This window comes from Lepidothrix coronata, unplaced genomic scaffold (genome assembly GCF_001604755.1).
Source record: "Lepidothrix coronata isolate B3197 unplaced genomic scaffold, Lepidothrix_coronata-1.0 Scaffold99, whole genome shotgun sequence".
In the NCBI taxonomy this organism is placed as follows: Eukaryota; Metazoa; Chordata; class Aves; order Passeriformes; family Pipridae; genus Lepidothrix; species Lepidothrix coronata.
The window spans coordinates 978,324-1,006,119 of NW_016690279.1; the positions used below are offsets into that span (position 1 = coordinate 978,324).

At 39.7% G+C, this 27,796-nt stretch overlaps 1 protein-coding gene across 3 annotated transcripts; it reads left to right on the forward strand.

The window, feature by feature from the left end:
• Positions 1-36: 36 nt before the first annotated feature.
• DHX35 (DEAH-box helicase 35) lies at positions 37-27,796 on the forward strand. Of its 3 annotated transcripts, XR_001876140.1 has the most exons (23): positions 37-105; positions 2,122-2,255; positions 2,620-2,712; positions 2,872-2,949; positions 4,516-4,620; positions 5,391-5,452; positions 6,072-6,141; positions 6,728-6,787; positions 8,636-8,748; positions 9,083-9,179; positions 10,214-10,372; positions 11,649-11,859; positions 13,519-13,643; positions 14,102-14,156; positions 19,039-19,134; positions 19,461-19,555; positions 20,133-20,210; positions 21,312-21,441; positions 22,125-22,206; positions 22,721-22,792; positions 24,400-24,538; positions 26,064-27,137; positions 27,383-27,489. XR_001876140.1 is itself a non-coding variant. In XM_017822713.1 (22 exons), the coding sequence occupies exons 1-22, from the start codon at positions 66-68 to the stop codon at positions 26,106-26,108; spliced, it is 2,139 nt and encodes a 712-aa protein (XP_017678202.1). In that variant the 5' UTR covers positions 37-65; the 3' UTR covers positions 26,109-27,796. The 3 variants fall into 3 exon arrangements, 2 of the variants coding, with proteins under 2 accessions (XP_017678202.1, XP_017678203.1); XM_017822713.1 differs by having other exon boundaries at positions 26,064-27,796; XM_017822714.1 differs by having other exon boundaries at positions 24,400-24,511; positions 26,064-27,796.

Sequence of the window (27,796 nt, forward strand, 5' to 3'; positions counted from 1 at the left end):
GCCATGGCAACTGGGAGCGTCACGTGGGCCCCGCGCGCCGCTTCCGGCCGCCCTCTCACCCCAAGATGGCGGCGCCCGTGGGCCCGGTGAAGTTTTGGAAGCCGGGTGAGGGGTGCGGGGGACAGAGCCCCGGGCCGGGCTGGCCGTGGTGTGAGGGGTGCGGGGGACAGAGCCCCGGGCCGGGCTGGCCGTGGTGTGAGGGGTGCGGGGGACAGAGCCCCGGGCCGGGCCGGCCGTGGTGTGAGGGGCGCGGGGGACAGAGCCCCGGGCCGGGCTGGCCGTGGTGTGAGGGGTGCGGGGACAGCCCCGTTCCGCCGGCCCGCCGCGAAAGCGGGCGGCGTAGCCCCTCTCGGCTCTTTGGGGTTGATGGAGCGTGTCCAGCGAAGGGCATCAAGACTTGTGAAAGGAGTAGAGAATGTGTTTTATGAGGAGCGGCTGAAGGAGTTGGGTTTGTTTAGTGTCGAGAAAAGGAGGTTCAAGGGGACCTCATCGCTCTCTACAACTACCTGAAAGAAGGTTGTAGAGGGGTGGGGGCCGATCTCGTCTGTCGTGCCTGCAGTAAGAGGACAAGGGGAAATGGCCTTAAGCTGAGACAGGAGAGACTCAGATTAGGTGATCATTCCCCTCAGCACCGGGAAGGCCATTACAAGGAACGGTAGGTGGGCTCGGGAGGACATGGACTGGCAGAAGGAGAGACAAAAAGTGAAGGGCCGTGAAGATAGTTGAGAGAATGGAGTGTGCAACGTGCAATGGGAGACTGAGGGAGCTGGGACTGTGCAGCTTGGAGAAGAGTAGTCTCAGGAGGATCTTTTCAGTGTATATAAATACCTGATGGGGGGTGTAAAGAAGGTGGAGCCAGACTGTTCTTGGTAGCGCTTAAACTGAAATAGAGGAAAGTCAGCTTAAACAGGAGAAAAACCTCTTGTGTGGCCAGGTTCTGGAACAAGCAGTCAGGCAGGTTGGGAGGTCTCCAACCCCACTGAAGGAGGACCTGAGCATTCCGTGTAAGTGACCCTGTGGTAAGCAAGGTCAAGACCCAAGCCCAGAAGGTCTCCAGAGGTCCCTGCCAGCCTCTGCTGGGCCATGAGTCAGTGATCATTCCCTCAGGATTTGGGCAGCTCTATGCATTCCCCTTATCCCACAGGGGAGCTTAATGGGTCTGAGTCTGGTAACTTTTTTAAATTGGTCACCTCAAAGCTTTTCTAGAGGCAAGATTAGTTTAGCAAACACCTTCTTAATTATTTGAGTATTATGATAATATATGTATATATACTATATATATATAGTAATATGCTGACAGTGGTGTATTTAAAAAAACACAGAAAAGGCTGTGAAAGAAAACCAGTGGGTGATGAGAAGCAATATCTGTTAACTTAATTGATTTGTCAAGATCCACATATTCAAGTCCTTGGCTCTTAACTTCCCCATCTGTCCTGGGGAGTGAACAGTTATTGGAATCATTGCTAATCACTCTTAAAATTGGATCAGCTTGCTATAAAACTGCTTGGCAGCTCTGAATAGGGACTAACTGTTTTTAAGCAGTTGGAGAAGCCCAAGTAAGCAAATCCTGCAAAACTGGGGAATCTTTCTCTTTGCTCTCAGACTTTCTCAGTTGAATCTGCAGTTGAAGATGACACGTTCTTATTGAGATGAGTTTTTGTTTCTTGTTCACTTTCATGATTCAGCATTTTCAGCTGTCAATAGTTTTAAGATAACCTGCAGCAGGAACAAATCAGGTTTCAGTGCCTGAGGTAAATTCAGAGCTGAAGTGAGGGACTTATCCCACAAGTGGGCAAGGCTGAATGTTTATGCAATTGATGTTAGTCAAGGGAAGTTCTGTTACATGTCTGACAGGCTTAAAATCCATGGACATACTTCTGAGAAGGATATTGAAGGTATATCTGAACTGTTGCACAGAAAAAGAAGAAAGTTCCGAAGATCTTGCTCTATATTTTACTTATGTGCTTTTTTTCCTCCTGTTTCTTTTAAATAGAAAGATTGGGTTTTTTTTGTGCTGCCACCTATGATTCCTCCTTGTAAGAAACATGTTTATTTTGGCTGTATTGTGATGCAGTAAACAGAAGTGTTTTCTTCCAGTTAAAATTTACTTCTGCCATGTAGGCACGGAAGGCCCTGGTGTCGGTGTGTCAGAGGAGAGACAGAGCCCTGCTGAGAGCAGTGCCGTGACCATCATCTATAATCCTTATGCATCCCTTTCTATTGAACAGCAAAGACAAAAGCTGCCTGTTTTTAAGGTACAGGAGTTCTTTTTGGTTTATTGAATCTGCTGTATGATGTCTGGCTCTTACATCTTTATTTTGAAAGAGCAGAATAGAATCACATAAAATAATAATTTTATGACCATAATTTTATGCTCTCTGGTGGAACTGATCGTTCTGTTTGACAACTGTAACTGACAGTTTTAAGGGCTTTGTTGATGTATATTATTTACTAAATATTGTACATGCCATTTATAGATTTTAAAGGACTATTTAGCTTTTGGCAGTGAGCTCCATGTAAAAGGAAGTTACTGTGTCTGTTAGATATATAAATATTGTAATTTTAATCATTTTCTTATTTTTATACTGGTTTTTTATGTTGAAATGTCATCTCTTTCAGCTAAGAAATCATATACTTTACCTAGTGGAGAACTATCAGACTCTGGTGCTTATTGGGGAAACAGGTTGTGGGAAATCAACGCAGATTCCACAGGTAAGTGTCTGTTTAGCTTGGTAAAATCAGGTATTCTCCCAGGGGATTTTACATGAAATAATAAACAGGACCAGGAAGAAGCACATAGTGTGGAGAACTAACACCTTGTTGTATCCACACCATGAGCAGTGCCTTTCTTACCCCCACTGTTTGTTGCAGTACCTGGCAGAAGCTGGCTGGACAGCTGAAGGAAGAATTGTTGGAGTGACACAACCTCGTCGGGTTGCTGCTGTTTCAGTGAGTGTCCAGATTTTCCCACTGTGTTGTTCATTGTAACCTCCAGTTTATTTGGTTTTGCTGAATAGCAGGAATCACAACTGCATGAGGTCCTGAATGAATAGACTCTTCTGCTTATCTTCCTCACAGAGTTGCTGGTGTTATACTCTAAATGCAACCTGATTAGTGGGCCTTGCCAAACATTCCAAGTCCAGAATTGCAGATGTAGAAGCTTTGAAGTAAAATTGAGTGATGTCAGCAGAACTGTGTATGGAAATTAGGGCTGCACAGGGCTGAGCTGTTATTGATTTGGGACTAGAACTGTGCTTGTGTGACCCCTATCTTCTTTTGCAAGGTGAAGCAGTGATGCAAAGCTGTGTGAAGTAACGTACCAGTGGAAGAAAGAAGGGGTTGTGTACCTAGCAAATCATAGTTTTTTTAATCTTTGTTCTGTGGTTTTTGCTGGGTTTGCGGGGTGTGGATTTTTCTCTTTCCCCTTGTAAAAGTGTTGGGCAAAAAAGAAACAGTTTTATTGTGAGAAATCTTTGCATATACGTGGTATGTCTTGGAGAGCATAATGTCAGCTGGATGTGCTTGGAGAAGGAGGAGATGCTGAGGGCAGTGACTTGTTCTCTCTGCTAATAGTCTGCATCCAGTGCTCCTTGTCTTCATAACTGCTGCCAGACACTGACTTTGTGGATGAAGTTTCTGCTGCAGTGTTCTTTTTGTACACAGAACTGAGGTGCCATCCTGAACCTCTCATTTTGCCTGTTCTTTAGAATATAATAAAGTGTATCTGCAACAAATCAGCTTCTGCCTCTGGTAAAAATGTAGTAGATTGAGCAGCTGTACAATTTGCCGTTTTAAATCATCCTGTATTTTTTGACCAGATCCAACATGGTTAAAGGAACACTCTCTAGCAGTGCTCTGCATCTTGTGCTTTCAGTCTGCCTGCAGTGTCCTCCCTTTTCTCCTTCATAGGACATCCAGCTGACAGAGCACAGTTCTACAGGAGATGTTGTGTGTGCTGGAAATGACTTCTCACAGCAAACTCAACTCTCTTTTCCCTTTCATATCTTACACATTATTTTTAAGTCTGAAATAAAAAGATTATTCAATTCAGGCTTAGTATATAGACACAGTAGGATTATTCTTTAAGAATGTTGTTGCAAACAGCCTGGACTCTGGCTGTTGCAGGGAGATGAGAAATATAGTTGATGATTTATTGCTTTATCTTGAACTGAAGGTGATCTTTCATCTTCATAGGAGACTTATCTGCTCTCCCATGGGGGTTGTCAGAAACAAAGATAGGTCATTGCAAAGGTATAAGGCATAGTTTAGAAATTCCTGAACTTTTGCTTGTGTTACCCAGGCTGACAGTTATCCTGAATTCTTGGGCTGAAAGTGATGGAGTGATAAGATTCCAAGTGAAGTAATGAATTCACTCCCTGTTCATATGGCTTAGAGTGTCACTCAACTGAAAGTAGCTTGTTCTTGGAATTCTGCTGGGATTAATCTATGTATTGTGAAGTTTTATTTTGTATTTAGATGTCTTCGTAGCTTGTTTATAATAACCTCTTCTCTCAGGTTGCAGGCCGAGTTGCTGATGAAAGAGGTGCAGTGCTGGGACATGAAGTTGGATATTGCATTCGGTTTGATGACTGCACAGATCCACAGGCTACAAGAATTAAGGTGAAACATGAACAGTGTGTGGTTGCTCTGAGAGGTTTGGCTGAAACTCTTCAAGTACTTTTGCAAAATTAATGAGAACTTTGTGATGCCCAGTCAAGAGAATAGGTAGCATTTCAGCTTTCCAGCTGGGTACCCTAAAAGTGTGCTTGAAATGACTGTGGCTGTCCAAACCTTAATAAAGTGAGTACATGTTCTATTCTGCTGGTCTGACAAGCACCATCTAAAAGGCATTTTCAAGGTATGGCCAACTGTTGGTTCTGTGCTGGTGTGACCTGCACATCACTCAAGGGCATAGTGAAAGACTGCAATGAATCACAGATAAAAAGTATCCTCCCCACCCTAAAAATAGATTTGGATTAAAAGCACAGATAAAACCCAAGATGAGTAGGCTAACTGAGATAATTTGGTGTGGTTGGCACACAGGATGTTACTGATGGAGCAGGTTTAGCCAGGTACAGACAAGAGTGAAGAAACTTCTATTGCCATCCAGTGCTGTCAATCTGATTTATTTTTAAGAACAAAAATAACTAACTTCAGAAATTCCATACTGATTAAAAAGCAATCACTCTGCTTATCTCTGTGTTAGCACTCAGAAATACATATTTGGCTTCCATAGCTGAAAACGAATCAATTTAATAGAACATAAGAAAATTAAAGGCAAGGAAAAATTTAGGCAAAACCCAAGAAAATCATCTTTAAAACTCACATGGCTGATCAAGGCTACCGAAGAGGGATTTTTTTTTTACATTTTTCTTTGTATTCACTTTTAGTTTCTAACTGATGGTATGCTGGTGAGGGAGATGATGGCTGATCCTTTATTAACAAGATACAGGTAAGGAAACATGAATGCTTGCTGAAGTGTAATTTGGTAAACAGCTGCATTCTTTTAGCTGTTATTATAGTGGTTATTATAGATTATTAGTGGCTATTAAATACCTCAAAATGTGAAAATTATTGTAGATGTTTGACTTTTTATGTTGTAAAGACTGTTTGAAAATCAGTTGATCATTGTAGCACCAAACCCAGTAGGATCTTATGCTGTGTTTTTGGAACAAAAGCTAAATGGGCCTCATGGAGCCTGCATTGCTTAATTTGATAGTTCTAAATTCACTTTTTCTTTCTGATGCTAACAAATTTTTAAAAATCAACAAAAAACCCAGGCTTTTCTGGTATCTAGAAAACTGATGCAGTACAGTAAACATAGACATTTTTTTTTCCTACCTCTTTCCAAAAACTAAAGAGCAGTGTGTATGTACCATGTGCTGTTATCTACATTTTTCTCCCTGTTTCATTGCTGCAAGTCTTTTTAACTTCCAGCTTTTTAAGTGGATTTGAACAGTAGTAGTCCACCAGCAGATTTCAAATAATGGTATTTCTAGAAGATAGGAAGACACTGATTCTAGTGTCAATCAAATAATTTCCAAAATCTTATCTTTCTGCTTTATTCACAGTGTCCTCATGCTGGATGAAGCTCATGAAAGGACTCTTTATACAGATATTGCCATTGGCTTACTAAAAAAGGTTATTCTCTTTTAATTCACAGTTCTCTGTAATTTTTATTCTTTAATTTTAATACAGTTCTCTGTAACTGTTTTAATTTTCATACTTTTCATGAAACTTCTGATCCTGATGGCTAATAAGTGAATCCATTTGAGGGAGAGTGATTGCTACTTCCTCATTTATCCTGCAGCCTATTGTACATGTCCACTCAGGATCCTCGGTGTCCTCCCCCTGATGCTGAAATCTCTCCTTAGATGATGATACCAGAAAGACAGTGTTCATTCTGCTGCTGCTGATCATGTGAAGTGATCTGATAGGGGATTGTTGCCAACTTTCAATCTACTAAAGATCTGACTTCCACCAGAATTTTAGAGTAAATTATAATGATAACAGACTGAATTCCTTTAAAATGAAAATATAAAACTCCAAACAGTGATCAGGTTTTTAGGTCTATGGGGTGATATGGGTGCTTCATTCATCAGCTGTCTTGTAATTTCCAAGTATTTTTACAAAAAGTTTCTGATAATCTGGATGCTCTAAAACTTGGTTCTAGCCTTGTGTCTTAGAAAATAGTTTTGATTCTGGTTGTTGTTGGTCTCTGTCCCAGGTTCAGAAGAAGCGTGGGGATCTTCGACTCATTGTGGCTTCAGCCACCTTGGATGCAGAGGTACAGCTTATGGATTTGGTGTGAAATGAAGTGACATCTCCACTTAAATGGCATCTCCACTGCTTTCTGTTCTCTGTGCTGCTTGTGAAGCATCACTGTGAATTGGAGAGGAAGGAGTGCAGGAAAAAGCCCTGCTGTGGTTAAATTGCTGTGTTTGATTTTCATTTATTAGCAAACCTGGAATTGAGTTTAAATATGAATCTGCTTTTCATATGTTGATACCTCCTTTTTTTGTGGTGGTAGTGGTGTATAAAAAGATGTTCTCTTGGCTTAATCTTGACATCAGTTTAGTTCGGATTCGAGTGACCACAGACCAGTAAAAATAAGTGATAAATGAGTAGATTTAATTTCACTGAGATCTTACTAGTTCTCTGACTGGCTTGTAGCCTGTAGAAACTTAAGTAACGTACTAAAAACATCGTTAATTTAATTTTGAGTGTGAACAGAAGAAGAATTCTCTTACATCTGAGCAGTGTTTCATCCAGCCCTGTGTTCTGTCTGTCGCAGCAGCAACAACAGGAGCTGCTGTTCAGGGAGAGCACACGAGCCTGTGCACCTGCGGTGGGTCTGTTCTCTCTGAGCTGCCTCAGCATCTGCAGTGGTTGTAATAGTGATATTAGACAACATACTCCTGCTGTTTGCTTCTAGTATGTGTTTATGGACCTGCTGTTTGCTAATTTGTCTTTGCTTCTGCTCCATGGAGCTCTAAGTCTCCAGGACACCATGTGAGAGCAGTTTTCAGAAGTTTGCCACCTGCTGTCTAATGAAGTACTTTATTTAATTTCTTTCAAACCTGCTAGTATCATCAAGGATCTCCTAGTTCTAGTAGTGTGGGATTTGTGTTTTAAAAAAAAAAACCACCCCAAACCCCAGTTTTACATTTAGTTTGTCACCTTTGATTCTGTAAACCTCTGCTGTGTGTCTTCTCAACCTTCTGATCCCCAAGCACAGCCCCAGCCTTTTCAGTCTCTCCTCATAAGGCAGCTACTCCATCTCCTCTTTCACATCCGTTCCTTTTTTCCATACTTCTCCTAACTCTGCTGTCCTTAATGAGATGTGGTGGTGAGAGTGCATATAGCACTGAAGATGTAGGTACCCTGAGATTTCCTTAAGTGGCAAGTACCATATGCCATAAATGTTGATAATATGTTGTGCTTTGCATTATAATGCAAAATTTTAACTGCCAGAAATCACCTTTCAAATAATTTACAGTTAACATGAAAGTAAGTTAAAAGGAGCAAAATGATTGGTGTGACCATATAAACATTTGTTTAATACAGAAAGTTTATGGTTATCTCTATAGCAGTTGTAAAAGTTGAGATGAATTATTTGTGTACTTAAGTTCATTCTTTTGCTGTTATTTATTGAAAATACTTCATGGCAATAAATCTAAATTTATGAAGGTGTCTCAGAAAATAAATAGAAAAATCAAAAACTTATGTAAATCTGCCTAACTCTGCTTTTACTAAGGGACATCTTGGTGTTCAGTAAGAGCTGGAAAATCATTCAGCCAAAAATGGATGAGACTATACAAGCCCTACCCAAAACTTTTCTCACCAATCATTTAAGTTCTTCTTAGCTTTGACTTTGTTAATGTGATAGATCCAACAAGATTTGGATTTTTGCTTTTCAAAGTAATAAACATGCAAGACTGTATTTATTCTATACACCTGAACCCCAGGGAGAATAGAAGGCAAAAAAATCAACCTTTCACATTTTTTAGTTGGTACTGTCAAATTTATGAAGTAAACATCCAAGTAGTAATTTAACTGCTTCATGGCTTTAGGTTTCTCTGTCAATTCCTCCAATTATCAAACTAGAAGTGGTTTTGTTTTTATTTTAACACAGAAATTCAGGGATTTCTTTAATCAAAATGATACCAGTGACCCAAGCAAAGATACCAGTGTGATCCTTACTGTGGAGGGGAGGACATTTCCAGTGGACATCTTTTACCTACAGAGGTGTGTTCCTGTCTGATCTTGTCAGTGGGGAGATGCAACTGTGGTATCGTTTTGTCTGGGTTAGAGCTCAGAAATTCCCAGACCAGTCGTAATGAAGGCATACAATTCAATTTGGGAAACATTTGGATATGGCTCATACCAGGAGACACGTTTTAAAGCTTGCTGTGGTATAAAAGAAGTAAATCAGTTGCTGAAGGCTGGTTGCCAAGGATGCACCATGAGCTAAATGTGGTGTGGGTGATGTCTGGTGTCCAAAGCTGCTCTGGTCTTTTTGGAGGGAAGAAGTATGTACCCACTTTTCTGCTCATGTCTCTGCTGTTTTCTCTCCCTGTAGCCCTGTTCCAGACTATATAAAATCAACTGTGGAAACTACGATGAAAATTCACCAGATGGAGAATGATGGTGATATCCTGGCATTTTTAACTGGCCAGGTATAGACATCATCAATTCTTTCTTGTTTTACTGTGCTGTACTGTGGGCTTTGTGAAGCCTCCTCAGTCTCCTGCTTTCCTTAGTGGTGCTTACTTTAATCTTGGTAAAGATGACAAACATTTCTGTATTGATGGGGGCAATATTAGATGAGTCCCAAAGACTTACAGAAAAAGTATGGCCTAAATTTATCAAAGCTAGTGATGGATGATAGTTTTTCTCATTTAATGCTGTATTTTTTCAGCCTTGTCACTGAGTGGAGCAGTGTATGGTTTGTTGGTGCCAGTCACACATACACAGCTGTTAAATTGACAGTGAGTTATCATTAATAGTTAAAGCAAATGGAATTTACATTTGTTAGGCTTAGCATCTGAAATGTTTGACAGGAAAACAAATTGCTATGAGATAAAAATTTACTGGTTTCTTCTGCTCTATTTATGCTTGTCAGCTCACTTTGCAGCTGAAAAGAGCGAATGGGAGGTAACTTATCATTTTTCCAGTGAGGAGACACCTTGAAGAGTTTCAAAACCATCTTGCATATTTTCAAAAGAAAGTCCTTATTCCCATTATTGATTTAACTTTGGAAGAATGAATTTGATACCTCATGTTTGAACATTTTGTTGTATGTGTTAAAGAGTGAGATGCCACAGTTGAGATTAAATGTGAAGCTGAGCAATAGGTGTCAGTGCTGTTCCTGTGTCATTCCTGATCCAGTCCCACAGCATTCTGCATTGTGAGATAGACAGGAAAATATACCTGCTTTCTCCTGAACTTTGTTCAATCCTCCCCTTGTGATTTTGCTCATGTATTTGTGGTGTGACATTGTCTCAAATAACAAAACCCGTAAGTATTTATATATAGGTATATTTAATATGAATAGCAATTTATGTAAGAACATTTAAACATTGAAGGAGCTAGTCAAATCCTGGAGTTTGGACAAGTAAAATAATAGTATTTTTGTGTATTTAGGTGATAGCTATGTGAATATTAAAGTGAAACCTCTCTCTTTCTGTGCCCTGTGCTGCTCTGACTCTAGGAGGAAGTGGAGACTGTTGTTTCCATGCTCATAGAACAGGCTCGGGCCCTTGCTCGCACTGGAATGAAAAAACACCTCCGTGTTCTCCCCATGTATGCTGGGCTGCCTTCTCCTGAGCAAATGAAAGTGTTTGAGAGAGTCCCTCACACTGTCAGGAAGGTGAGGCTATTGTTGTGTCTCAGTTTCTACCACCCAGAAGGGTGTCTGCGTCACACAGATTGGATTTATCAGGTTCACATCATGGGACTATCGCAAATGCTTATTGAGGGAGACTTTCTGCATCTCCCAACACTGCCTGTCAGTTTTCAAGCTGGTGAACGAAGAACACGTTCCCTGGCTTCCCTTTTCATATTTGATCACTCCTACACGTCAGCTCCAAGTCTCCCGTCTACCTCATCAACTTCGCAATTTTTAAGTGTCTTCATACAACTTTGTAGTTGTCTTCATCCAGTTGCATCTTCTTACACTCTGAACTCCTTTGCTTTTACCTTTTTGTATCTTTTTTGTGATCTAAAAGTCTGTGGCTGTTTTCCACCAGTAATGGAAGATTTAGTGCCAGAGCAGGTAAGTGCCGTAGTTTCACCTAAGAAACAAGATAAAACTTGATTTTAGTAGAAAAAAAGCTTTGTTTTGACTTCTGCAAGTCTTGTTTGGACATTTAATGTCACAGGAGTGTATAATTGGGTATGATTAGTGCTTTCTGCTTAGGCAGGGCCTGTGTTGGGGCTGAAATAAGCTGACAAAACTACACTGGGGTGACTTGATAAAATTCTTATACCTGCTGGAGGCTGACAAGTGAAATTGTTCATCTGGCATGGGAGAATATTGAGTATAAATACTTCTTTTCTCTCCAGGATATGACATAAGTCAATTAACTTTCAAGATCTACTTCTTAATTTTAGGTGAAATAAGAATTAAATTTCACAGTCTGGGAACAATTATTTTTAATATTTTAGGACATAACTATAAGTGAATCTCTGCAGGAATGTTGAACATGGAATGCTTGATCAACTTTGTTCCCTTTCTATCTCCCACCTCACTCCATTGTACAAGGAACAGTTCAGTATAACTGAGAAGCAGAAAGAAAATATTTTTAGTTTGCTACATGAGAACACTTGATTTACAGTCAGTTAATCTTTTTCTCTGCAAACACTGCCAATGATTTTCTCTGCAAACTCTGCCAAGTTCTTTTTATGAAGAGAGAATAAATTTGAATAAGAAACTGATTGTGAAGCTGTGAAAACTGGGCTTATTTCAAGCTGACAGCTCTTTCTGCTTCTTGTACTGTATCCTTTTGTACTCTAGAGTGTTTAGTGGAACTGTCATGTCTGAGGCCTTTCACTTGGCTTGTATTTGAGCCCTGGTGCACTGGTGCAAAGGCCTGGTGTAATGGAGGTTGGGGAGTTCAGTGTCCTCGCTGTGTCCGTGTTTGCAGGTGATCGTCGCCACCAACATTGCTGAGACCTCCATCACAGTTCATGGCATTGCATTTGTGATTGACTGTGGCTTTGTGAAGCTCCGGGCCTACAACCCCAAAACAGCCATCGAGTGCCTGGTGGTGGTGCCCGTGTCCAAAGCCTCTGCCAACCAGCGGGCAGGACGCGCGGGGCGGAACCGCTCCGGGAAGTGCTACCGCCTGTACACAGGTCAGGGCCGGCAGGGGGAGGGAAGGTGAACTTAGTCACAATGGTTTTAATTTTAGTGTTAGAGTAAGGAGAACTAAACTGTGTTTGTTCTTTCATCAAGAGAAAGAAATTTCCCTTTGTTATTCCTCTGGCTTATTTAGAAATACATTGTTCATATGTGCTAAGCATTGGAAACTGAATCCTTTTATGAATCAGAAGCACAAATTGAGCAGGGTCAGCAATTAGCAACCTGTTATGTTAATGCAACTCTTAAAGAAGTTTGTTCTTTAATGATTTTTGGTTTCTGAGCGGTGGCTTCAATTTATAATATTCACCAGGGATGCTTTCTTTAACTAAAGTCTCCATTAGACTGTGCGTATAACAAAAAGGCTCTGGAAATACTTAGATAACTGAGGGAAAACTTCTTTGTGTCCCTTTTTTTTTCCTAGGAATAGCAGCCAACCCCAAATTCTTCCCTTAAATCAATGACCCTGGCACTGTACAAAAATTACTGTTACAAATAAATCTCTTGGCCCCTTGCAGTGTCCAGAAAGCTGCAGTCCAAGTGTCTGTTCTCAGCTGTTTGATGAGAAAAGGCTTTGCAGCTGAGCACTGCCATTGCTTATGTGCCTTAGGTCCCCTTTAGTTCTACTGGAGCTTTAAGACTGAGAAAGATCAAGCATTTTCCTTTAAAATGTGTATATGCTTGCCAGCAGTTGCCACATTAAACCAAGACGTGACTTATAGTCTTAATTTATGTGTCGAGTAAGAATCAAGAGACAATGTGTGCTGGATAACATCCCAAGCTTACATAGCTTTGTAAGTGTTTTACTGGAGAAACTGTGACTACACTGAAGATATTTTTGTGTGCTCAAGAGCTGGTCTAGTGAGTGTTTTAAGGAGCAATTTAAAGGAGGAAAGATAGAAAAGAGAAGACAGTGCACTGAATGGAAAACAGCAGAGAAATGTACACTGTCTTTATCTCAGGGAAGGTTCGAGATAGACCAGAGACAGAAAAGAGTTCTGTAGAAATGAAAATAACGTAGCATGTGCCTTTTTCTTCACTGCAGAAGAGTCAATGGAAGGTAAAAGGCTTTTGACCTTATAAGAATTATTTTTCCAGACTTAGACTTTATAGTGAATGTGCTTTTAAAAAGGCATTCTTAAATAAAATGTTTTTTTTAATCCTTAATCTCTATTTTAAATATGTATTCTAAACCTTCTTTTGTTTGAGTAGTTACCAAAAATAGTGTCCTTACACTGAAAACATGCTGGTTTTGAACTTGTCCGTGTCCCTTCTTTAAAAAAACCTTTTTTGTAGCATTTTGCACTCCGCCTTTTATTTTCTGACAAAAACATTACACAGAAGAGAAATAAAGCATTTCCAGGTTTCTGCAAAGAATTTATAGCATTTTATATTGAGATAGGGGTGGGTCAGCTACAGAAAGAGCAGTGTAGCCAAACCTATTGAATTTCTATTTAAATTAAAGTATCATAAAATCATAAAATTGGAAAAAGATCATCTTTGGGTTAGAGATCGTCTTTTAACACTTGTTAAGTACTCATTTGTGAGTTCATGTGTGTAATTTAAACTTGAAATGGGTCTGATTCTGTCGTGTTGAGTGCACAGAGTGGGAGTTGAAGCTCAGTTTCCAGTTGCTTTGTTTTCTCTCACAACAGAGGAGGACTTTGAGAAGCTGCCCAAGGCCACGGTGCCGGAGATGCAGCGCAGTAACCTGGCACCCGTCATCCTGCAGCTGAAGGCTTTGGGCATCGACAATGTCCTCAGGTTCCCCTTCCTTTCAGTGAGTCCCAGGCTCTGTAATCTTTCCTTGGGGTGACGAAAGATCAGTGGATGACTTGCTGATTATCCAGAGAACTATTCACTGTACTGATTTGGAAAGCACAGCTCACTGTCCCCTGTCAGGCAGCAAAGTGGGCTTCTGGGAATCAGTAGTGCCAGTAACCTGTGTGACAACTTAAAAATGACTGTTTGTGTTCCAGAGTTTGCTGTTAGAAGTGTTGAGAAGTCAGGGAAGTCTTAGAAAGACAAACTGTGAGGTTCTGTAGAACTGTAGCTATAGTCCCTTTGCACTGAATTTGTGAAGAAGGAAGAGAGTGAAAGCTCTTTCTTCACTTTGCAGAAATAGAAAGGTTGGTAGTTAAACAAGGATTTTGTAAAAGAGGAAGATGTATGAATTTTTATGAAAACTCATGTGTTTTATGCTGATAACTTTAATAAATGCACATTTTCTCTTCACAGCCACCTCCTGCACAGTCAATGGTGCAAGCTTTAGAGTTGCTGTATGCTTTAGGAGGTGAGAACATTATGCTTTGCTTTATTTGCAGTTTTATTACAGGGGTTATGAAAAAATTGTAATTTGTATTTGGTGATTGGATGGGCATTAATCAAGCTTTCATTTGAGCACTGTGCTTTGAAAAAGAGGAACACAGCCCTGACTGGGGGAAGCTTTTTGTTGGTGGGTTTTTAAAGTGTACCTCAGTCTATTCTGGATTTACTTTTCCTTGTAAGCCATCAAAAGGCAGCAGTAACATTCTTTGAGGAACTGGAAATGTATTGCATAGAGTAAAAACTAGAATTGAACTGTTTAGATTGGGTACATGAGTATTTATAGCTATCTTCTGTGTATTTCCTTACGATTTCGGGGGGGGGAACCAACTCCTTGGTAGGAGCAGGGCTCTGAGCTGATGGGGGTGTTTGTTCACAGGCAGATCCTATTTGTGTTTCTTTGGTCCATACAGAGTGTATGAAGATACAAAGGGAGTTTGGACACTAATTAGACCAGTACAGGAACCAGACACTAAATTTACCTGCATCCAATTAGATAAGATGTTAGATATTCAAGCCCTTGGTGTAGTGGTCTTTCATTTCATGTTACTGTGCTGCTGATGGAAACATGTACACTTGCAATTATAAATAAAGAAAGGTTGAAAGTAAAGGCTCTTTCAAGATCAAATTGTTTGTAACAATGCAGGATTTAGCAAGGCTAATAGAATTGCTTCTTCATTTGTTCCTTGGTGGGACTTTAGAAAGCGTAGTGTGTCTATTGTAAATTTTCCTGTTAGCACCTTTCACTCATTATCTGATCTTGATGTATGTGGTAGAACTCTGCCTAAACATTGTGAGTCAAATCTGATGCTTGAATTTGGGAGAGGCCAGTCCCTGGAGACTGTGCATGAAACCCCATAGAAAGGCTGATTCCCCATGGCTTGGGAAAACAAGTGTTAGTTTTCAACCCTTCTGGTTGCTATGATTTTGAAGGTACTGACAAAAGTTATTAAGAGCTAACCTACTTATAATTTTTAGATGGATTCTAGTCTGTGTCTGCTCTGAATGCAGGATGACTTTTGGCTGTAAAGCTACACCTGCTGCAGTGTAGCACTGTTGATGTGGTTGGTCCTGCAGCTGAGGCAAAGTTCAAACCCCCAGCAAGTCAAACTGTTATGATTCTGTTAGCTGTGATTACGTGATGCAACCACTAAAAAAGGAATCCGTGATCATTCCTAAAGCCATCACATTTTCTCTGGATGAATTGGAACTGTTTCTCACAGACAGTGTGTGTTTCAGTGCACAGCTTGCTGGCATTTTGTGCTTTAAATGCATGCATCTTGCAAAGACTCTGCTCGGGTTTTAGTATTGAACTTTTTAGTTATGGACAAGTGAACAGATGCAGACAAACTTCTAATGAAAAGAAGGAAAAATAGACTAACAGATCCTGGGAGCATAATTTAAAATGCTTTTCTACTATTTAGCCATTTAATAGAATATAGTTTTTTTATTCTGTTCTCTGAGTTGCTAGTCACAGCTTCTTCTCCAATTCAGTAGAGTCTGAACAACATTCTTGGCGTATGGTTTAGTTTTAGATAGTCCTGCCAGGAGCAGGGAGTTAGACTTGAGCCTTATGGGTGGGTCCCTTCCAACTTGAGATAGTCTTTGATTCTAGGTGTGTTCATTTTGATTTTATTCATTAAGCCGTGGTTGGATGCTTTTAACACTCAAATCACACTGTAGTAATATTTTTTATACACAGTTTTCAGTTCCTTTTACTTGTGGTGAGTGGGATGTATGCTGCCTAACTTTGTTTATAGGAAGAACTGTTATTTTGGGGGGTTTTCTGACAGCTGTTTAAACTTTCTGAATGCAAGGAACTTAAACCAGAACCTTGACATGAGACCATGTAATCAAAATGAAGCTCTGTTTGACTTTAGCTCTGTGCTTGTAGTTAATTCAAAGTTAGCAATATTTGCTCCATAATGTAAACATGAGGCAGCATAAAGGAGATTGTGTAAGTTTTGGAAGCGTCCAGAAGTTTGTGGCTATTTTCACATCACTCACAAATACTGTGTTTTAACTTGTGGCAATCTGCTCTCTTCTTGCTCTCATGGAGCTGTAACTCTGCTTGGCCAGGATTTTGCCCTGTGCTGGTTCAGTTCCAACTTGCAAAGGAGGGTTTCACTTAAGGCACTTGGTTCTTGGCAACCTTTTTGGGCTGGGAACAAGGACCATCACGGTGGCTCAGAAGCATGTTGCAAGGGTGCCAAAACCAGCCCAGGGAAACGGAGAGAAAAGTTCAATAAACTCCCTGATTAGCTGGTTGATGTTTTGGCAGAAGTGTTCTTCACAGAGCTGTTACTCTCTTGGATGCCCAGCTTTGTACCAAAGCAGAGAAATGCTGATGTTGGTGTTTCAGATGGAAAGAAATGCGTGTGCATGTGTGTGATGCACGGATTCATTCTTCAGTTTTTGCTGAAGTTTAAGGTTTTTGGTGGTTTATTATGAAAATTGTATGGAAGTAGCAGAGGTGAAGCTGCCAAAGCATTTGCAGGTGCAGTGAGAATCAAATTTCTCTTGTGCAAGTAGGAACATGTATTTCATCATTTGCATTGCAGTAACATGTAAATGTGCAGTTTGGGGTCAGGCCCCTGTTGTGCCAATGTGGTGCCAACGTGTGCAGGGCAGATGCTCTTAAGGCTGAGATAGTTGTGTTGAATAAACACATGACTGTTTTTAGAGGGATTATTTTTACAGTGCTGCAAACTGATTACATCAGGAGTATCTCTCCTCCTTTGATGTCCCATTGAAAGTCCAAGCTGTCAGTTGGAGTTTATTGCTTTTAAGCGTAATTTAAGTGTTAAATAAGCAAGCTTAAAAGTGGATTTTTTTTTAGCTTCATTTCAGGTTCATGATTTTGTTGAAGATTTGTTTGTAAGTTATCACTTATCTGAAACAACCACTCTACCTAAGTCTAAAAAGGAGTGTTTGAATCCCTCAGTGCATCACATACTAGTGGTTGTTACTTGCGAATTTTTAGTGCCCCAGTACTTGAATAATCTCTCCTGAGCATGTTCAATTAAAATCTTTGTAATATCTTTTTCTAAGATCTTCAATTTCATATATATATATGTTTATATATATGGATACAGTGGTTGATTCCAGGATTATTTGAAGGAAATTTTTATGTATTCCAAACTAGTACCCACTGCAAGCCTTTTGTGTACATTCAGGCTCACTGCTAAAAAGACATCTGTGCATATATGTAGTTCATGCAAAATTGTATTGACATTTGTAGGATTCAGCAGAAGGCAAAGGATTCTGACTTGATGCACATGTAGAAGGTTAAAAAGATGGTCATTTCTCCTTTTTCCTACTTAGGAATGCATGTGTCTTTCTGTAGATGAAGGACAGCCTATTCTAATATTCTTTAATAGCTATTAATTGTGGTAGAACTTAACCTTCTCATATGGCAGTAGTCAAATAAACCTTAAGTTTTGCAGTTTCTGTGACTTTGTTTTTATTATTTATTAGTTCATCATTTCACATAAGCTGCCTTTGGCACCTGCTTCTGAGGAAAGTACTGTGACATGAAAAGCCTGTTAGGTTTTGTTGAACAGTGTAGGGGTGTGGTGAGTGAATTACTACATTATCATAAGTGAGATGATAACATGTCAAATAATAAAGTAAACACTGGATAGAGGTATCTGTGGTTTCACATATACTGACATGAGTTATAGAAGAGCTCATTCCTTGACTGGATTTGTGGTTTTGCTTTTCTCTGTGAAGCAGAGCTGAAGTACAGCTGTGGGTTTGTTGCCAGCACATAGTCTGACAAATACTGTGTTTATATAATGCATGGGCACAGTTGTGTTTCCTCAGGTCACTTTGCTGTGGTTAGTTATGCAACCTGCAGTGCCCTGCAGTGCTGTTCTTGGGCTCTTTTAGTCCCTCCTTGTGTAGCCTTTGCCTTGTGGTTTGCCTCCACGTCACAGATCATACAACTTGGCTTCTTGCTGTTTTCTCTTTCAATTTTTACTCTTTGCTGCCTTTCTTAGCGAGCTTTTTTCCTTGTTATTGATTCCTGTGTCTGTATTCTTTTTTTTAAATTCTATTTTTATGTCCTCTTGCAAAGGAAAGGCTTTTCCCCGAAGTCTCAGCATAAAGCTCTGAGTTAGAATACGACCTGCTGTTTGTATGGGTCACCCTTGCTGCAGGGGTTTCACTGCAGGAAGCCATTCCACTGGAATGGTAAGTGTGCAGGGTTGCTCAGTGGGAACTGGGAATCACAAAGCAAGCTGTCAAGCCTCCCTCCTGTACTACTTCCAGGGAAAAGGTTACAGCTGGAACATGCCTGATGGTTTGGTTGTTCACACATGAGGCAGACTAAACTCTTGTTTAGGTAATATTAAATTATTTTTCTCCATGACCTAAGTAGAGGTGATTCATGTACTACCTACCCTGGCAGTGCTTCCTGTTTCTGCAGTAATGCCTGTTACACAATTATCCCTGTTTTCCTTCTCCTCTGTTCTCCTTCTGCTTTACATCCCCATTAAGCGAGATGCTGCTAAATACTTCAAAAGACTAACAGCTAATATCCCTTCTGGACATGACATTGACTTGGACTGCAGTTTTTCTAAATCATTGTCAATAACCGTGGAACTTTGTTAAAATTAAGAAACCTGTGTGTTTAAATATTTTGGGAAAAAAATTCTGGTGACCTGTGGGAGAGTAAATGGATATCAAGGACCGCATTTAAGCTTGGTGCAGTGTACATTCAGCAACGCTTAGGTGCATTTGGGATAGTTTAGCTCATAATTCTGCTCTTTAGTACACAATAAATTCTTCAAGAAGCTTTTCTGTGCTAGTTTGCCTGTGTCGCAGTCAGATTTATTGATGTGCTGCAGGTTTGGATATGCACTGCCGGTTAACAGAGCCTCTGGGAATGAGAATAGCAGAGTTTCCTTTGAATCCTATGTTTGCAAAGATGCTTCTGGAATCAGGTAGGAGAAAAAACAATGGCAGTTTCTTCATAGGCATGTAACTGTAGTGTAGTATTAGACATTTGCTAAATTCAAGACAAACTATTTCATCTTGGTGTGGTCCTTAGTGAAAAGAAATGGTTAAACTCATGAACCTCTCTAATAAATAGCAAGTCTAACACATTTGTTTCTTAAGTTTTCCATTGAAAACATTCAATCTTATGAAGAAAAATCCAGGAGTTTATGTATTTTGCTTTTAAATATTCTGCTTCTTGTCCTTTTTATTCTACATGGGGGTGAGTTGAATGAAAGATTTCCTTTACTGAATTTCTCCTTTTCCTCCTCAGGAAATTTTGGCTGCTCCCAGGAGATTTTGACAATTGCTGCCATGATGCAGATTCAAAACATCTTTGTGATCCCCCCAAATCAAAAAGCCCAAGCTGTAAGTTCAGTTGTGTCTCATTTTCTGTATGTTAGTTCCACATTTCTGGATTTCTGCCAAGTAGTTTCCTGATACCTGTTAGAGACTGCAAGTTTGTGTGAAAATGAAGCAAGGTCTGGAACTGTACCAATTAATTGTAGGTAAATGAAGAAACCAAATAACAGTGGGAATCTTGGAGTCCTTTACTAGTGGTAAAAACCTCCTTCTGAGGACCAGAAACAGGAAAGGTTATAAACCAATACTGGTCAGTGTAAGGGTTTGGGAAAAAACCCCCAAATAATAAATAGAAATAAATAGAATAAAACAGAAAGTAGTAGGATGTAACAAATTCATAATAGGTAGCAGGAGCTTAATTTTAATGAAAGGAGGTTCTTTATCAGATAATTTTTCTAATTTTATTTGTAGAAGTGCTCCTGAATAAAGGGGAGGCTAGTGAAATATTGCTGTTGCCTGGAGGAACTGCCCTAGATGGTAATAATTTTAAGTCACCAGGAAATACAGAGCTGATGGGAACTGAGGATATTGGACATGATTTTTGCAAAAATCTGCCTCTAAAGTTCTGTTTATTCTTCTCCAGGCCAGGCAACACAGAAAGTTTGCTGTGGAAGAAGGTGATCATCTCACTATGCTTAATGTTTATGAAGCCTTTGTCAAAGTAAGTCAGTTCAAGTGTATGTGGATTTGCAGGAATGGGAAGAATTTGAGGTTCTCAGTTCTGAATCTGGAAGTTCTCAGAGTCACAGCACCCTCAAAGCTGAGGACTTACTAAGTCTATGAAGTGATAGTTCTGCTTTAAAAGCAATTCTGGTCCTATTTTGTCATAGACCTTCTGTAGTTCCTCGGAACAGGGAATAAAGAGAATTTTGTTTGGGTTCAGTGTGGAAATCTTACAGGTAGACAGCTGTTTTCAAGGAGACTGGGATGTATGAAAGGGCTTGGGGAAAACAAGTATCCGAATTTCTAATATAATATTTTGTCATGTTTTACTGATGATAAACTGCATCTAAATCTAAATCTTTTTTTTTTTTTCTAAATAAACTAATTGATCATCATACCCTCTTTTTCATTGACCTTATGTATTCATCCTAAGGTTTTACATCAAGCTGAGGTTTCACTTAATGGTTTTGAAGTGCTACAAATTTGGGAGAAGTATATTTTGCTGGTATATAGCAATTGTATAATAATATATTTGCAGCAGTGCTGAGTTGAAGTAGTATAACCACTCAAGTGTTTAAACATGACTTGCCACAAAGCAGCCAGACAGGCACCAACTGAAATGATCCCCCTTAAATTTTTTATCTGTGTGATTCTCTTAGAAACAGCCAAATGCAGAGATCATGGAGTGATGGCTGCTGGAGAAGCAGTTCTTTGCATAGAGAAGATTGAAGCCAGTGTACAGAAAAGGCTGTTTACATTTTGAGGTTGAAAACAGACTGGTTTATGATCTGAGAGGATGAATGGAACAACTGATGCTGTTCTCTTTCACCACATATGAAGAAGTGAAGCACATCTGTTTGAAAATACCCCACAGCGTTTGATCTGCTATTATTTAGGAGTTTTTTGAAACGTGTTTTGTAGTTATTGGTGCTGTGTACCCTTGTTAGGTGCTTATGTAAATAGGTAATTTTCAGGGAAAACACAATAAATATGTTGTAGGAGGCAGAATTAAAAGAGAGCAAGGCTATCCAAAAGAGGTTGGGGTTTGTTTTGCTGATGGTATCCCACTGCAAGTTTTTCTGTTCTTCTCACTGTACAGCACAGCAAGAGCTCCCAGTGGTGTCAGGATCACTTTCTGAACTACAAAGGGCTTGTTAGAGCTTCTGTTGTAAGAGAGCAACTGAAAAAGCTTCTGGTCCGTTTTAAAGTGCCAAAGAAGTCCAGTGAAGGTGAATTATTTTTTTTAACCCATTGTTCAATAAATATTGAAGGTAGTTTCCAAATTGTCAGTCTGCTTCCTGCTTTTCTAGTAACTCTTGAAGTATTTTCTCCCTCGCCTAAAAATAATGTTAATTAAATCCAGATTTTTTTTCCTAAAAGTGGCTGAAGAAGAGCATTTCAGCATATTTGTACAATTAAAATTTAATCCAATGTTCATTAGCTAAGTTTTCCAACAAGAGATTTTAACCACTGATTATATATTTAAGGGAGTGATTTACCAAAGAGAGTCATAAATAGGTCCCCTGTTCCCTCTTAGACTTTTCAAAAAGTCATTTTTTGGTATGTTCAAAATGATGTTCAGTCACTGATTTCCAGTGACTGTGTGCACAGGTGCCATGACTAGTTCTCAGCACTTATCTCTAACTCCTCTGAAAAATCAGACTTTAGTACTCACTGGCATGCAGGGTGAAGTACTGTGAAAGTGCATGGAGTGGCAACAGTAGTTTTTTAGGTAGTAATTTTCAAATTGCTGTGAGATTGAAGACAAATGAGATTGCAGGGTTTGTCTGCCTTCACACCTTTGCTGTCAAAGTCTGATGCACTGCGAAAAGTTGTTTGAGGTGATTAAGTGGTATTTTAGGGATTTCTGCCATTCCATTGACTCATTTTACAGAAAATTTCTTCTATTCAGGTGATCCAGATCCTGTTTTGAGATGTATAGTTTCTGGATTCTTTGCCAATGCAGCTAAATTCCACTCTACTGGAGCTTACAGGTAACTATATATAGTTCCAGTACAACTGTTGATTACTTGGAAATCTCCTTTGATGAATAAATCTAAATTTAATCACCAAACAGATGCTTCTCTAGACCCTTGCAATTAGAAACATGTGGCAATTGATTTACTAAATATTTGAAGTTTTGTATTTGCAAACAGCTTCAATGTTTATCTCTTCTCTTTGGCAAATATAACTAAAGTTATTAATAGTGGGAAGCTGTTACTAGTAGTAATTAGCTTGTGTTTATTTAAGCAAGTACAGTTGCAGTGCAACAGTAAATAAATGCCTGAAATGCTACTTTTTCATTTTATGTAGGCCTAACTTCTTTTAGGACATTAAATTATCAATTGTTCCTTTGGCCAGGATTTAAGCCTGGTTTCATCTGTTCATTAAATGCAAATCTTATTAATTTACTCCAGCTCTTTCATTCTTGCTTTTATTGACATTCTTACTGGGGAAACGTTAAACAATAAATAGATGCACAGTCTGAAATAGTATCTTGCTTTCAAGGACTATCCGTGATGACCATGAGCTTCATATCCACCCCACCTCAGTGCTGTATGCAGAGAAACCTCCACGCTGGTAAGTTAAAGCTGCTTTTACTTGTTTGGGCATTGTTTTAAGGCAGCATCCAGGCATGTTCCTGAATGACTTCTCTCCACTAGTGGATAAACAGATGTAGAAGGTCACCGTTCTCACAGAGAGAATCCAATTGGCATTTCCTTTGCCACATTTTGTAGGCAGCATCCAAATAAATCAGGGGAATAAAGTGACATTTAACTGCCAAAAATACCTGCAGAGTTTGGAAAGCAGAGCCAGGTGACCCTTGTTTAGTGGGCACCATATCTTGCACTGCGGATTGTTCTTTCAGTAGTCTCTGTACCTAGACAGAACTAGGGTTAATTTACTTTTATTAAGGCTATTAAGGAAATATCCTGTCAAACATGTGCTGCAGTAATTGCAAATGGCTTGCTGGGAGAGGGCTTACACATAAAATGCACGATGTGAAAAGTTATGGCTGTCCAGCAGATTGAGGAAAGAAATGGTTGTACTTTTCCATCAGCTGGGATATTTTCATTCTATTTGCAGGTCAGAGATGCTCAGATAAAACACAGAAATGTGTTCCTAACTTTCAGGTCACCATGATCAGCCTGAAGTATTTGGGCTTTTGTCCTTCACTGCCTGTTGCTGGGACTTTGAAGGATAAACTTGGCCCAGTGTCATGGCTCGTGGCATCTTGTAAGACAGGAGTAATTAGCAACCTGAATGTCAGTGCTAGTGCATCCTGGGCAACCATCCTCTATGGAGGGCTTCAATTCTCTGTCTGTTACAGGTGTATCAAAAATGTGTTCTCATTCTGGTTTATTTTCCTCAGATTTCTCTTTAGTTGTATTAGTTGGCATGTCTCATGTTGCATTTGGCAAAGAGAATTTTAGACTCACTCCTCTTTGCTTTTGAGAGCAAAATACCAATTAATAGGAGCCCACAAACCTCATGTGTTTGCAGCTGTGCTGCGTATAGAAGGCAGATAGTGACTTCTGGCTTTGGTGACTAACCCTTCAGTGTGGGGGTTTGTGCTTCCTTGGGGAAAAGGACCATCCCTACTGAGGGTGACCTCAGAAATAGGCTGTCTGTGCTGGTATCCTGTTCATGCTGGCAGCAGGGATGAGTCCACATGGTTGGCTGTTTCTGTGTCTCTTGCCAGGAGATGTTCTGGCAGGAGTTAAAGCTGATTTCTCCCTCTAATGCTTATCTTGCTTGTCTGCAGACTGGCGCCAGGGATACTCCTGCTGGGATTCATGCCCTGCTTGTTGTGGGCTCAGGATTTTGGTGCTTTTGACATCTTTCCTTATGATATTACAGAATAATTAATATTCTGTCTTCCAAAGTATCAGTTGTGAGTCCCCCTTGGCCCCATTATAAGAAATATTCTCTCTTCTATACCATATATGCATATGTCTTGGTAGTATGTGAAAGTGTTTTCATGACAATCTAAAGTTGTCTTAATGGACAATACTCTGACCAAGCAAAGGGAAAGAGGTAAGAGGCCGAGTTACAACTTAAAGACTCTCTTGACACTCTGTAAATGCCACCTCTGGCAGCACGTATGTGAAGCTGCCTAAATATGCTCTAGCTCATCTCTCCCTCATTACTTTACAGCAAACACTATTTTTTCTCCTTCCTCCTAGGGTAGTCTACAATGAAGTCATACAGACTGCTAAATATTACATGAGAGATGTGACTGCCGTGGAATCTGCCTGGCTCCTGGAACTGGCTCCTCATTTTTACCAGCAAGGAACGGTACGGAATCGGCATAAATCCCAAACGGTACCACTGCTGCAGCAGCAGCTCTTGTATCTGACCTTTCTAAGTGTTTATGTTTCCTTTGTTGTCTATTTCATGGGACAAAAATTAAGTTGGTTTTGTTCATTTCTTCATTCATTTGTATTGATTTTAATTTAAAGGAAGAGGATAGTAAGTTGATGCATGAAAGGTTTTCCCTGTTATCCAGCCAACAGACAAGATCTCAGAGATACAAAGTGGTTCATTTCCACTCTGGTAAATTGAGCCTTCAACCATTTTACACTTGAATATATGCACTGGACCTGGTAATGAGCCAGTGCTGTATCAAATCTGTTCCTGGAATAATTAGTCCTTTGATTCACATCCCATACACAACACAACATCCCACAGTGATATGACCTCTCCACAGCCTGAAGTTTGGGATGAGGTTTTCCTTTGGGTAGGTGGTGTTGGGAAGTGGGACTTGATGGTTTGTTCAGATAAAACTTGGATTCCTTTTTGTAAGTGAAGAATACTTGTCTTGAATTTATTGCCTACCTTACATGTTCTCAAGGTAGTGCTGCAACTGTGTGGATATTCTGTGAAATTACATCAGAACCTAATTTTTACCATTACCATTCTTTTGATTTGATAGAGGTGAACTCAGTTTGCAGTATGACCTAATCATTGCTTTCATCCTGAAGTGAGTGGAAGCTCTGGAGGATGTTGCTGGTTTTGAGGAAATTTGTCTTTTCCAATTTGGTCAATTATCCATATCAGCCAAAAAGCTTGGGTTTCCTTATAATTATAAAATGTTTAAAAATTAGAAATGTTTCTGTTGTGTAAAGCTTTGAATCATACATGTAAATATTGAATAAGCAAGCCATTGCAAACCACACAGATTTACGTTAGTTTATAAACATTCAGACCCTTTTTCTACTGAAGGATACATCTTTGTGCTAGGAAGGGATTCCTCAAATATGAGAGTTTTTATTCCTATATCAAGTTAAACCCAAATCCCCAATGAATAGGATTCTGTGTTAAAACATGTTCTTCTCCAGCTTCATCTTGGTCTCAGTCACTTATTTCTCATTCCAAATTTTGCAGAATTTCCTTCATATTTTTATTCCACATTTCTGTAGGTCTTTAAAAGCACAAAGGTCCAAAGGTCCAGTAACTGCAGAGTTGATACAGTAGTTAAAGTCTTGTCCTTCATGTGCATGCTCCTGGTGTTTGTGCAGATGTATTGTTGTGAGCACATCTATCTCTCTGTGCATTTTTACATCTGGCAACTTGCTTCCAGTAGGGAATTGTCCCTTTGCTTGCAGTTAGTGCAGAAGTGCTGGAAGATGTTATTTTACACCAAGCCAGAACATCACTTTGAGGTAGATGTGGATTTTTATTTCATAACTTTATTTTAGCTGTATCAGCAACAAGCAGAGGTTGGGAATGAATATTTGTGTAAGAATTTATATAATTTGGGATTAAAGACTGAAAGCATTCTAATTAATTTTTTTTTTTTTTGCTAATCGTGGTGTGCCTGCTAAGCAGACTTTCTGTTCTTTTGCAGCATCTTTCCTTGAAAGCAAAAAGGGCTAAAGTAGATGACCACTGACATGGCTTAAGTCTTGTGACATCAGAAGCAGAACCTACCAGTGATTCCAAGCTGGCTACAGTCCATTCAGCAGTCAGTTCATTAGCAGTTTGATCTTCCACCAACTTAAATGTTTAAATGCCTGCCAGGATCTGTAGGGGTTTATGCATGACCAGTACACTGTAAACCTACGTAGAGCTTGCATTGTGGACATTTTATTCTTTGCCTACTTGACCACTGTTGTTAATCTGGGCATGTTGCTCCTTTTAAATAGGTAGAAAAACAATTTAAAAATTAAGCAGACATACAAGACCACAAAAAAATTGTAACCTTCAAGAAAGAAACAGATTTCCTGGAGTGGTACAACTGCCTTATGAGTGTGGGGAATAGGGTACCCTGCCTCTGTTACCTAGAGCACTGTGACCTACACCAACAAAACTGAGCCTGACTCCTGCCAGCAGGAGCTCAGGGCAATCCACTACTCCTGGAGGTGCAAGGTGCTGCCATGGAAACATTGATTTCATGTTGGACCATCCCAAACTGGTGCAGCTTGTGCTCCCAAGCAGTAAAAGTCTCCCTCCTGAGGTGGAGCTGCCCCATTCCCTGTGCTGAGCAGTCCTTCCGTGGGCAGCTCCGACTGAAATGTCTTGTTTCTGCACATGAGAGTTGCTGTTTGGGGACAGGGAGGAAGAGGAGCTCAGTATTTTTAAGAAGGATTAATTTTTTGTTCAATCAGGAGACTAAACATGTATATTCCCAAACAATCAAGTTCACTTTACTCTTTTTTTTCCTACAGGAGAAAAATTCCTAGTCTCTCACTGCTTGGCAATATCAGTAAATTTCATTAGGGAGATATCTGGAACACTGTTTGTTTAGTCTCTGTTGTTCAGTATGGAAGGAAATGTTTTGTACTTTCCTATAACGAACACAGTCCTATATATTTCTTATGAATCTGTTCTTTACTGCTTGGGACTCACCTTCCTATGTTACTGAAGAGAAGGATGCTCTGAACAGTTTCTGCTTTAATCAGGATTCCATGACTACTTTTCAGTAAGGAACTATGCTTATTTGTGTTTTAACAAAATAGCTTGATACATGTATTTAATTATTTCCATTTTCCATTTTTACCTATTAATATTTATTTTAGAGAGATATTGTTTGAAAATTTTATTTTTGTAAGGCAGCTGATTTGATAATATGTTTTTGGCATATTAACTATTTTATTTTCTTTTTTTAAAAAAAGTATATAAATAGGCAAAAACTTCTGCATAGAACAGATGCCTTCCTCATTACAGGACTGCCTCGAAAACTTTCTTGAGAACTTCTTTACCTTCTCCCTTCCAAACACCTGCAGAGAGAACATGTTGTGCCCTGTGCACTGTGTATCTCTTCAGCGTCCCGACTGCCAGCACAAACAGATGTACCAGTCTCCAGGAATGGCACCAGCAGCATGAAAACTGTGTCACCTTCCTCCCTGTTGTCCCTGTGACCTTCACCTTTGTATAAATCTCTTAAGAGTGGAAGCTCTTTGGGGCAGGGACTGTCTCCCAGCTGGAGCTGAGAGCAGTGTTGGGACTTACTAAAAAGATTCAATTTGCAGGTTTTTTTCTCTTAAAGGCCTGGGGAAAGAACTGAATATGAAGACTTGTAAAATGTCCATGTTTCTCTGTCCTCTGGAAGTATTCTTAAGAAAAATAAAACCATTGAAT